Here is a 13,836-nt window from a genome sequence, read left to right on the forward strand (position 1 = left end):
ATACATAAAAAATAGGGGTATTGATAAATAAAATCAGAATGTTTCACTTTTATAGCGATTTAATTCAAAATTTAAAAGATTACGAAACAAATCCCAATATTATTATTTGTTTTGCAATTTATAACCCCAATCACTTTATCGTCAGTTTTATTTCTTTTTTTAGGCTACAAAGTGTAAAAATACGGAAGATTATAATTTTTTTTTTAAAATGTTGGGATTTGATATGCTAATACATGTATCTAATATGGCTGTCATGTATGCACAAAGTTGTTGAAAAACGGTTTGTGCTACAACTTGCAAAAATAAAAAAAGTCGAGATTTGTTTTGTAACGTTTTGAATAGTAGAATTATGCTGATATAAAGTGAAACGTTAGAATTTATTTTGCAACTCCAAAAAAATATAATATTTTTAATAAAATATATTAATTGAAGAGGGTGGATTTTTTAAGATAAATCCATAAATAGAAATTATAAATTAAAATAAGATATTTTAAATTTAAAAAAATATATTGTTAATTAAATTACGATAGAATGAGTTAAATTAATTTAAAATTCTATTGAAAAAAATGTTTAAGTGGTGATTTTAATTAAATTAGGATAGAAGGAGTCAATTAATTCAAAATTTTGATAAAGATATGTTAAAAAAATGACCAAATCCCCACTACCGTCATCATTCAAAATCCCAATCATTCAATTTGATTACAATATGAAAAACTATTCCAATAAAATTGCATTCACCGGGCCATAATAATCTTTTGTTTTTGTTCCCCACTTATGCTCATTCCAATTTAAATAATTGTATATATTAGAGCATATTCAACAACAATAATAACAACAACAACAACAATTAAAATAAATTGTATATTATAGCAGCACGTGAGATAAAAGATATTTTCAGAAAATGATGCAGATATAACAAAATGCTTAATAATATATGCGCATGTATATTTAAATTTTTATATTTTTTTATTTTTGACATTAATTTTATATTTTCATTTATTAATATTTTGTCCATATAATTTTAATTTCATAAATATTAGATCTTTCGAACACGGAAATAAAATGTGCGACTTCACGCGTTGTTAGTATGCTTGTAATAAATTCTTCATACATTCAATTCTTTTTATAAATTTTTAAAATAGTGAAACATATACTTTTATCTAATTGATTAAGTTTAATGCGATTGATCTTCTTAATTTTCATTCAGTTTTAGAAAAAATCTTAAATTAAATAAAGTAATTGTAATTACCGATTATGGTTTACAAGTAGTATTTAAATTTATATATATCAACTTAGATGTAATTATTTTAATTTAAATTAAATGTTTTCTATGTTTGTCAATTTTAATGAGTTTTAAGATTTTTATCAATTATATCATGATTTTATATATATCTTTTTTTTTGATAATATTATATATATCTTTTAATAGGCCTAATGTCTTAAAAAACCCCGACCTTTTAGCCCCTTTTCAATCATACCCTGACGTTGAAAATTTGTCAATTTTATCCTATTTTGCATTTTTGTGTTTCAATTGTACCCTGAAAAATTAAATTAACGTCTTTTGCGTTTGGAAATTTGTTTAAAACACTCTCCATGTCTCGCATATATTGATTGTATATTTTTAAAATTTATTTAAATTTAGTTAAATTAATTAAGAATTTAAATTAGTGTTAATTTGATTATGGTTTTTAGTTAGTTTTTAAAAATAAAGGACTTATTTGTACTTTTTTGAATAAAAAAGAATTTAATTTCATGTTTAGACTTAATTAATTGAATGATTTTATCATTTAAGTAAAAAAATTAACAAAAATTAAAATATTGGGGTACAATTGAAAACGGAAAATTCAAAAGTGGGTAAAATTGACAAATTTTCAACGTCGGGGTGGAATTAAAAAAAAGTTTAAAGGTGAGGGGTTTTTGAGTGATTAGGCCCTTTTAATAATAGTCAAGTCGCCTAATTAGATAAACTACACATAATATTATTCATGTACGCTCCACTAATTATATCTTTTTGTGTCTAGTTTTGTTTATTTAATTGGACGGTTTTGCATTTCTTTTCTATGGATGGATTTGCATTTAATATGTACCATCCAATGATTGACATGTAATTTAAGAATTAGAAATATTTAATCATAATTAAAATAAACAGTCATTCAAATTAAATTATTAATAAAATCAATTGAGTCATTAGACCATCATATTATATACTGTTATGAACTATTGCTGAAGTTCTTTACAGAATCTTTCAAATTAGGTTTAAAGTTGTTTGTCATTTTTACTTTTGGATGTCCTTATCACTTTTTATTATGAACATTTATTTTTCTCTTTTATTTTTAGTATTAGTGAGTTTAATATATTTATTTATGTGTAAAAGTTATGATTGTATTGATTAAATTAGATTTTCAATACAAAAAAATTCAAATTTTAATATTATATAAATATAAAGTCTTTATATTTTGATAACCAAAAAACAGAACAATTTATATAAAAGGAAATGTACTATTATATTTAATATATATATAACAAATAAAATGAGAAGGAGATGGTAACTCATAACAATTTTGTCAAAAAATAATATTTTTTTTGTTTTAACAGAATTTTCCACTTTATTATTATCAAACAATTTAAAAAACAATCAACGTATGAGATTTTACAATCTTTTTTCTACTTTTTTTTTATTATACCTCTATTTAATGTAACCTTTTAATTCCTATTTACTTACATTTTCAATAAATATTACCTTATTATAATGAGTATTAATTAAGAATAATAGAATTTGTTATTTATTAGAAATTGATAAAAATTTGAGATAAAAAATATAAAAAAAATGGACAATTATATTGGACCTAAGGAGTATCAATGTTCAGTCTCTTAATTTTTTTAAAATATATAAACTACATTAATTCAAAATTGTAACTGAAAAGATATGTTAAAAGATAAAATACTAATGAAGTCCTTCTACTATCATCATCATTCAGAACCCCAATCATCATAAGCTTTTTGCTTTTGTTCCCAACTTAAGTTCATTCCAATTTAAATATATAGACTCAATCTTAGAGCATGTTCTTAGACAACACCAACAAAATGAGTTGTTGGGCTGTTGTATCACGTGGGATATAAGACTGTTTTTTCCTTTAAAAAAATAAGTACAAAATGTTCAATAATTCATGCATTTATATTCTATTAAAGCAAACTGCCTATTAAATAAATATATTAGTTCATTTTTTAGCGTCGAATTCAAGTATTTTTTATTTGATAAATAGTAAGTTCCTCGTCACGAAAATAAAATTTTATGTATCTTCACGCATGATTAATACGATTGAGATAAATATTTTATTCATTTTTTATTTTTATTTTATTAAAATATAGTGTTAATGCTTTTATTTTTGTCGACATCACATTTTTAAATTTGGTTCTTTTTTATTTTAGTTAATATCATTAATATCTTTTGTGACGGAAAAATTAATAAATTGAAGTGTATAGATTCAATGTTAGCAAATAAAAGTGGAGGGGTCCAATATAAAATATAACAATTACAGCAATCTAAAAATGCATTATGCCAAAAAAAAATGCATTATGCCTTCTTTTAAGTCGTTCTTCAATAATATGTTCTTTAGGGTGGTGATTATTTTATATTAATTAGACGAATAAAATTCATTTTAATTTTACTTATAATAAATATCATTTTCATGTGGAATATAAGTCTTTGGAAGTATATAAATGAACTTTACTTTAAACTATATCATATTAAATTCAATCTGAAAATTGATTGATTTTTTAAGGCATACTTATATTATACAATAGACGATATTTAAAAAAAAACGAATTTGAATATAAAAATAATCAGAAAAGTCAAATAATACTAGCAAGTGTTGTATTGAGATGATGACAGATTAAAAAATTAAATTGATTAAAAAATTACAAGTGTTTCTACATCATAAATAGCAGATATAAATTATAACAAATATGCATAATTAAAAAATTCAAAAAATTATAATAGTTTGGATTAAGATTTCTTCAAATTTATTTCAACTTGAGGGTTAAGTCCACAATCTACATTATTATTGTAGAATGTCTGGTGCAAATTAATCTAATTTAAATTGTTTTTTTATTTATTTATTTCATTCATTTTATAACGAATGGTGCATATTCATTGAATTTGACTCTCAAGTTGGAATGAACTCAAAAAAATCTCTATCCTAATTTTTTTTATATAATTTGGGAGAACGCCTAAATAGAATCTACGATTTTAAAAGAATATTGTCCTGAACTTGTACATAAAAACATAATATATTAATATTTAAAACTTGTTCCATTAGAATTAATATTTTATTTTATAACCAACGGGCACTTAAGAAAAATTATACTACAATTCAATGGTTGTGCCACGTTATTCGTGCAACAAAGCAATGAGTCACGCGTTACCCATGTGTGAATATTTAATGATAAAAAAAACTATAATTAAAGATTCTCTATTGTAAATATTAATTGGCTTGTTGTAAAAATAACGTGAGACATCCGTTGTGTGGAATAAACATTCATAATTCAAATGTTATAAGCACTAAGCGGTATTTTGCTAGGTCGTAGGTTCAATTTTTCCAAACGCTCCACTTCTCCAATTAGCAAAAAATAATTAATATATTATATTCTGCACATGGATATAATTTTTATTACTTTAATTTAACTCAATTTTTTGTATTTTCTGTACATCCTCAAATTTTGACAAAAAATATTTATCTTTTTTCGTTGCAACTCGGCCAATAAATTTATAAAATTGACGGAAACAGGCCTTTTTGTTTGTTTTTCCGCTAAGGCCGAAGTTTTTATAAGTTTTGAGGACCGGATTGCATCCACATAGAATCATAGGTATAAGAATTCTTTCATCTTATGTTTTAAGAGTGTGTCTGCATCTTTTGCCACAAAATTATTAAATTGACATCAAAAATTATTGTTTTATTTAAATACGAATTATTTCTATAAAAATAAATTTCATTATAGAGAGCACCGAGATGCTCTGAGAATCCGGTAAAAAAAAAAGATGCTCTGTGAACATTATAAAATATTATCGTTCTCTTAATTTATGCAGCTTATTCCACATGTGATAATTGCAAACGATGCACTGCGCAGTATTTGTTTGACCTGTCTAAATTAATTTCAGGCAGCTAGTTACCAGATTTTAACATTTTTCAAATAGTCATTTATTAAATATTAGTATATTTATATTATTAGATTGTGTTGTATGAATTGGTCATGGACTTCATAGATTGATCTTATATTTGACAACATAAATTTAAATTCCAACAGTTTTCTGATTTATAATAAGGCGCGAAATAGAAAAAAAAATTACATCAATGATGTATAATTTTTTTTAAGCTTAATCACCAAAAAACTTTCCACCTTTTAGCCCCTTTTCAGTTGCACCATGACGTTGCAATTTTGTCAGCTGCATCCAAATTCGCATCTTTAGATTTCAATTTCACCCTCAAAATCAAATTGGATCTTTTTTCATTGGGGAAAAATTCATAAAAACTCTTATAAAGTACTTGTTTGAACTCTTTTTCATACAAAAAATTAAAAATAAATGACTCATTTTAACTTTTTTCAAATGAAGAAGATATCAATTTAGTACTTGAGGGTGGATCAAAGGTGCGGATTTGGGTGCAGCTAACAAAATTGCAACGTCAGAGTGCAATTGAGAAGAGGCTAAAAGGTGGGATTTTTTTGGGAGATGAAATCATTTTTTTATGATGTGCATGTTAGTGTTTAAATACTTAATTTATTTACATAAATATTTTAGCAACAAAAAAATTCGTCGTATGTGGGCTTTTCCAAGCCTCGTTGCTTTTATTATTTTTACTAACATTTTCATGAAAATTAAAAAAAAGTTTAAAAAATATATCAAATGAATGTTTTAATTACATGACTACTAATAAAGCCACAAATTTTCATAAAAGAAAAGCCACAAATTATTTGTATAATTTGATCATATAGTTTTTCGTTTTAATTCTATATATATAAGTGTGTTATTATATTTATAATAATTTTTTTTACTGATATGACATATAAATTTAAGTAAACAAATATTTATATTTTTGTATAGTATATATCAAAAACAATTAAAAAAATAATTAACATATTTTTAAGAAATTAAAATACTAAAAATAAAATTCGGACATTGAAATATTATACTTTAGACGAGTTTAAACACCCCAGTGTAATTCTTTATCAAAAAGTAATTGCAATATTTTTGCTAGTGCACCTATGTTTATAAAGGGTCAACAATTTGACGATTCATCTACTGTTTCTAGCATCATTACCCATCTCCTCTAAAATGCACCCAAAATAACAATTAAAAAAAAAAAGAAATGGCCCCTTTGTTGAGGATGTGGTATAATCGTTGTATAAAATAAACACACTCGACTAATCAATAAAAAAAAAGAATGTCTATAAAAAAATCATTACTGTTGACGGATGAGTGAAAGAGATTTCATCAAATCATATTATATATGTAACACTTTAGAACTTTACCTTCCATAAAAGATCAATTCAAATGAATATTAATTTGAATATAAAAAACTGAAATGTGTCGTTTTATAGTTTATCCAAAACACTTCATAGATAAACTATATATATATATATATATATATATATATTAAAAGATAAAACAAAAAATAGCAATGCAATATTTATCAATTTTTTATTTTCATTTTATTTTAGTAAAAAAATTGAATTTTAAAAATCAGAAACGCACTCGATCATCTCAACTAGGTTGACACTTTTTTAGCAACGGCATTACGCTTCTAAAAACCCAAAAAATATCATAAATGATAATAAAAAAATATCATAAGAATCTATAAGTATTCTGCCTACATAAATCACTTTGAATAGAAGAAATACAGAAAGTAGAAGCAGAATCCCACCAAACGAACAAACTAGAAGAGACTATACTTTGCAAATTATTTAACTACCACACTATATATGTTTACCCATCAAATTAGATAATTAACCAATTTAATTTGTACATTTATATTTAATTAATATAAAATTTAAAATTTTATATAATTTTTATTTGTATTTTTATATTTTTAATTTAAAAAAATTAATAAATTGGAGACTGATTAAAAGCGGAAGCTCGTTTACTTATATTTTTTCATTTGAATCTAATATCTCTAGTTATTGGAGATCCCACTTTCATACTATACAAGAGCTTAGAATCATTCTCTTGAAACTCATCCTCTTTATTATAAATGGTCCGCTTGCCCCGAAATGCCCCGGCTCATCTCTTATTAGCGAGAAATTCTTGGGTGAACTGGGTTCGCCACGTCATTTTATAAACTCTCCATTAAAATACTAACATGTGTCAAAGTCATTTAAAAGTAATTACTTTTACTTTAAGAGAGAGAATACACCTAACTATAGTTAACTCTCTACATTTAATAATTAAGAGAATTTTCAAAAGCAAAAAAATTATTAACACTGCAAATAAATAAATATTTTATTTAATCAAAGAATTTAAGGAACACCAAAAGACTTTAATGATAAAATTCAATCACCTGCAAATTCTCTAATTCTTTATCATTGGACTTCACTACGGCAAAGTTCACTCTCATATAAAGGTATTGACAATTTCTTGCATTATCTATTAGTAATTTGCTACAATTTAATATTAAATTATACTTACTATTTGATGAATTGTAGGTAATTAGAAGATTACAATTCAAGAACAAATTTTGTCTCAGCACTGCAACTTCAATTATTATGCTCAGGTAGTAACATTTTATCTCCACTTCTTTAACAATTTGTTTAATTCACCTCAAATTTATTCAAATTAAAAAAAAAAACTGGAAGTCATGATACTGTAATTGTTTAATTGTCTTTCCTAGTTAATTCTATGATATAAATGTAGATATGGATTTTTTTTGAATTTGACAGTGATGAAGTTACATGTTCAGAAAATGGTGAAGATATTTTTAATGATGGGAATGTTCCTAATGTGATAGAAATCGATAAAAATTATGAAACTCTAAAAGATGATACATTATTGGGTCAAATTGTGAGCAACGAAACAGAGGCCTACGAGTTGTATTGTGATTATGGGTTTTGTAAAGGATTTAACATTAGAAAGGGAAAACAAGCATATTATGCGGGCACTAAAAAAATTAGAACAAAAGAGTATTATTGTTCAAAGCATGGATACAAGAATGATGAGGTATCAGGTGAGGTATCTTTCAATAGGTTAGATGGTAGAACGGGATGCAAAGCGATGATTCGTTTTGTTGTTGATGAACAAGAACAATGGAAGGTAATATGTTTTGTTGATGAACATAATCATTCTTTTGCAACACCAGAAGAAAGACATTTACTCCGAAGTGTGCGAACAGTTACTGGTTCAAAAGGCAAGGTTCTTAAGTCTATGATGAATGTGGGAATTAGAGCAATTGATGCATTCTCGTATATGGCTGAAGAAAGTGGTGGTCCTGAAAATTTAGGATTCACAAAGAAAGATTGTTATAATTTTGTTAATGCGGAAAGATTGAAGTTAATAGAGGTTGGAGATTCTCAGAGTTTGGTTAATCTTTTTAAGACTAGAAGTCATGAAGAAGGAGGTATGTATTACTGGGATGTGCAACTTGATACTAATGGAAGGATGACTTATTTCTTTTGGAGGGATGGCAGATCAAAAATTGACTATGATTGCTTTGGAGATGTGGTTATTTTTGATACTACTTATCGCACGAATAGATATAATCTAATATGTGCACCATTTGTGGGGGTAAATCATCATTGGCAAAATATCATGTTTGGATGTGCATTTCTTTCAGATGAAACTACCAAGTCCTTTGAATGGCTCTTTAGTACGTTTTTAGAGTCAATGGGAGGCCAACAACCAAAAACTATAATCACTGATCAAGATAAAGCGATGGGAAATGCAATTGCATCTATTTTTCCCGACTCGCGTCATCGTTTATGTATGTGGCACATTTGTAAGAATGCAACCTCATATTTAGGCAGTTTGAATTCTAACAAAGTGTTTCAAAATTTGTTTCATAAATATATGCATGAGTGTGATTCAGAAGTAGAATTTGAAGAAGTTTGGGCTAAAATGGTTTCAGATTATACTAATGGTGAGCACAGCTGGCTCAATAATTTGTATAAAATTCGGAAAAAGTGGTCCACAGCTCTTAACAAGGATGTATTTGATGGTGGAATTAAGGCTTCTCAAAGGAGTGAGAGTACCAATAATGTGTTGAATAGAATGACTAAGAAAACTACTTCTCTCACAGAGTTCGTGGTTGAATTTCAAAAGTTGGTTATAAGGTGGCGTAAAAATGAAGCTGTGGAGGATTACAACTGCCATCAAAAAATACCAACTTGTGTGGTCAAGCATAGTAAGCTTTTGAAGCACGCTGCTGAAGTTTACACTCATAAGATATATAAACTATTTGAGAAGGAATATCTAGATGGATGTGGTTCCTCTAATTTTGAAAAATTTACTTGTGGTGGGGATTTATTTAGATTTGACTTAATGATGCAAGGAAGAGAATCAAAGATAATACAAGTTCAACTTGATGTCTCAACAATGGAGGTTCAATGTTCTTGTAATAAATTTAACACTCTTGGAATCTTATGTGCTCATGCATTGGTGGTTCTCAATTTAAAAAATGTATCTAAAATTCCGGATCGATATATTTTGACAAGATGGTCCAAAGATGCAAAAAAGAGAATTCATACATTTAATCAAAATGTCACTTCATTGGGAGTTTCCAGTGAGCCTAATAGTTCTTACCGTAGTCGAACCATGCAATATGCGTATGATCTCATAATAATGAGTCAAGGACATCAAGAGGGGAGACAAATTTTTTGGCAACATTTGGATAATGCATATAATGCACTTAGGGAATTTTCGAAGAATTCAAGTACATGTGAGGGTGGAAGCGGACGGAACGATAATGACACAATTAATAAGGATGTTATGGAGGAAAATAATGATTATATTTTGGATCCTCCTCAAATTAAGCCTAAAGGAGTTTCTAATTCTAGGCTCAAAGGGCATCTAGAAAATACACAAAGAAGAAAATCAAATGGAAAAAGAAAAGAGACTGCAAAAAGTAAGTAACAATTTTAAATTATTTTTGTTTGGAATCAGGTGCATATTTTCATTGCCATGCACAATTTATATTTATATCTACAATATATGTACATGTTAACAGTATGTATATGTGTGTGTTTATTTATTAGTGAAGTGTTCAATTAAGTTTTTATTTTTATTATATACAGGACAAAAACAACAACTATCTAGTCAAATTACAAGCCAAACTCCTGCACACATTTCAAATTCTTCTGGAGTATTTGTAAGTTATACATGGCTATGGTTTTGTCACGACCCAAAATATTGAGCCGCAACCGGCGCTAGGGAACGGGAGTGGTAGCTCCGGAACCCGTAGCAAGCCTCAAACCACAATTAATTTTTCGCAAATAATAAACAAATAACAACAAAAACGGAAGCAAATATACATATATAACATATAACCAAATATATACACTAACTGTTTCAAAACCTCGCGGGCTCTAGTTACCGTACCCTGTACGAACTAGTCTCGTGGTACTATATACATTAGTTAGTGTTTCAAATATCTCACCGGCATCTGGGGCCGTGGATCATATACTAAACACGTAGCCTATCAAAGAGCATTTAAACAATGACAGCAGTTTATATATACAATCAAAAATGAACTGCTATCTAGGCTACAATACTATCGACACAGGACCACTACTGCAGCGCTCACAGAAGTCAAAAACTAACATATACAGCTGACTTCTGGACTTCAAAATTGGCTTCTAGCTAGGTCCACAAGCTAAGCACCTGGAAGACATCAAAGGTGAGGGGTCAGTATTTGGGGAAATACTGAGTGAGTTGTCATTTACTAACAGTATTAATATAAAAACATAGCATCGCATTTCAAGAAAACAATAATATGAAACATATAAACACGTATTTGATCCGTACGAAACTAATATCCTAGCATGCGACACACCTCTCGAATAATCATATATCATTCAACCCAATCGTAAATATCAATTGCGAGTCCAACTCGCTGGTGGCCCAGCCACTAGATACGGGGACTTCCAGGCTACACCGTAGCCGAGTTCACTCTGCGTATCTAAATCATAACCCAATCGTAAATATCATATTCATCAACAGCTCCCAGCTGTGTCAAGTCATTTCTCAATGCAAACATACTAGACTGACTCGATACTGGTGATCACACAGCCTATTGACACCCAATAGGTAGCTAGTTTCTTCGGATCGCATACTAGTTCTCATATATAGAAATTAATAAAGCATATAACATTTCAATCAATTATATATAATGCGATGCGTGCAAACAGTATATATATATATATATATATATATATCAAATAGTTTTAATACATGAAAGTAAAAGTACAACTCACAGTGACCGCAATCCAAGAAATGATATGATCGATTTGATAGTACGCTCTCGCTAGTCCGCCTCTACTTACTCCACTACCCGCTGACACGTCTGATAAATCGTTAATAGTTAGACGTGATTCTCGCATTCTTATACATATAATTCTTTTAAGTTTTAGGATTTAGTTTTGTTTTACACTTATTTACGTATTCAATATCTCTAGTCGTATAAACGACTTAGCGAATACTATTTCTCATAATTGAGAATCGCTTAACGTCCTTGACGTTTTCCATTATTATTATTTATCTAAAACGTCGAGCTAATCTCGAGATTAATGATTTCTCAGGGTCCGAAACCCGTCTTTTAGAGTCAAATTACTCAAAACGTCAAACACTTAGGTCAATTACAGTTTGTATACGTGTGGGGGCGAGTTGGGGTGCACGAGCGTGCGTTTTGGTGGGTGCACGATCGTGCAACTGAGTACACGTTCGTGCACCTCAGGGGTACACGTTCGTGTACTAATTGTACACGTTCGTGTACCATGAGAAGTACACGTTCGTGTACTTCAGTACACGATCGTGTACCTCGCTAGGTGCACGTTCGTGTACATCAGTACACGTTCGTGCACCCGTGGTACACGGTCGTGTACCACGTGCACAGCCCCGGAAATCAGATTTTCCGGGGTTTCGCCACAATCCCGACGTGCTAAACATACCCACGCTCAATACCCATATCTCGGTTTCTTCAAAAACGCCATAATAAACTCAAAAACGTCAAATTCAATCCAAAATCATAATCTCATGAAAACAGCCCACAAAACCATCTTTTTCATGTCAAAACCCGACCTCTTACCTTAATTTGATGGCCGGAGGTGATAGAGCTTTCCGTTCTGAAGAAATCGCCGCTTGAATCGCTCGAATCGGACGTCGAACGGAGAAACGGCGGCGAAACGACGGAAATCGATCGGTAATCTCTCAATCTCTCTGGACGCTTCCTGATTCTCAAATTCATATTTTCATTTCATATATAATCCGGCTAAAGTGCCACTTTGGTCCTTGTTCTTTTTGCTTACTATCATTTATCCTGTAAACTTTTCAATCATACGATTTAGTCCATAGCTAAATCGATAAATTCTTTTATTACGACTTATACGTATTATTTATATCCTATAAATAATACGAAGCCCGATATTAACACTTTCCCGTCAAAATCCAATATTTCTATTTTCGACACAAAGTGGCTAAATTACCACTTTGGTCCCTGCACTTCATTTTAGACTTTTCTTGACATTTTTCCTTTTAATTCCAATTCTAACTTTAGAATTGAAATATAATCTTAATTTTCTCATAGTTAACTTCTCAAAACCGACCTACTTGAAACTTATTTACTTTATCTTTTCAAAAATTCTTCTGATATCACCACTCTGGCGAATCAAAACTGGACACGTGGTCCAGTAAGCTAATTAAATATTTTGGGGTATTACAGGTTTGTATAATTCAATACAACAGTGATTTTTCATAGAATAAATTTTTTTAGTTGATGTTGATAAATATATATTGATGTATAGGCCAATTCGGGTCTAGAATGCAGACCATCGTTTCATCCGATATATACCTCTTCGGCACCATTTCAGGTATTTCTTAATACTTTGTTTTAAATTTAATTTTTTTTACTAAATTTAAAATTATTTATAGAGAATAATTCTTTTAATTATTACAGATTTCAACGTCAACGTCCTACTGTAATATTGATTTTTCAAATGTACCATTTACCGCTATGTTGCAAGATTTTGATATGATGAAAGATCAACATGAGGTATTTATTAATCTACTTAATTGAATTTTTTTAATTTAATTAATTATGATTTTGATAGCTAATCAACATGAAATTGTATTTTTGGCAGGGTTCAAACAATTCAAGACATCAGCCATAAATAGTTTTTGAATGAATAATTTATGATTTTTATTTGATAGAAAAAGAATTATTAAACATTTGATTTATACAATTTTATTTAGATATCTGATACTATATCTTATTTTTGTTGGAATGCTATTTAATTGAGCATTATTTAATTTTTGCTAGAGTTACATTTTTAGACTTCATGTTTATAGATTATTCTTTAAAAGACACAATTATTCTTGACTTAGATTATTATTTTTCACCTCTATGCCATTTTTTTTTATTCAACTGCATAAAAATAATCTATTTAATTTATTGCCACTTTTTTGTTCTTAAAAAAATTGATTCTAACCTAAAAACAATTATTTAATATATTTGTGTATATAATTTAACATTTATTTATAATATAGGAATTTAAAAATGGCAATTTATAAAAGTAAGTATTCTGTCCCAAAACATTACATAAATTTTATATTAATGTTTAAGTGATATAATATATGTC

General features: G+C 28.3%; 1 protein-coding gene across 1 annotated transcript; it reads left to right on the forward strand.

Annotated features, from left to right (window-relative positions):
- Positions 1 to 7,247: 7,247 nt before the first annotated feature.
- On the forward strand, positions 7,248 to 13,368 carry LOC126656659 (protein FAR1-RELATED SEQUENCE 5-like). The gene is made up of 7 exons (XM_050351270.2): positions 7,248 to 7,313; positions 7,699 to 7,766; positions 7,933 to 10,109; positions 10,279 to 10,352; positions 13,003 to 13,068; positions 13,155 to 13,250; positions 13,339 to 13,368. The coding sequence occupies exons 1-7, from the start codon at positions 7,248 to 7,250 to the stop codon at positions 13,366 to 13,368; spliced, it is 2,577 nt and encodes an 858-aa protein (XP_050207227.2).
- Positions 13,369 to 13,836: the final 468 nt, after the last annotated feature.

This window comes from Mercurialis annua, linkage group LG7, assembly GCF_937616625.2.
Source record: "Mercurialis annua linkage group LG7, ddMerAnnu1.2, whole genome shotgun sequence".
In the NCBI taxonomy this organism is placed as follows: Eukaryota; Viridiplantae; Streptophyta; class Magnoliopsida; order Malpighiales; family Euphorbiaceae; genus Mercurialis; species Mercurialis annua.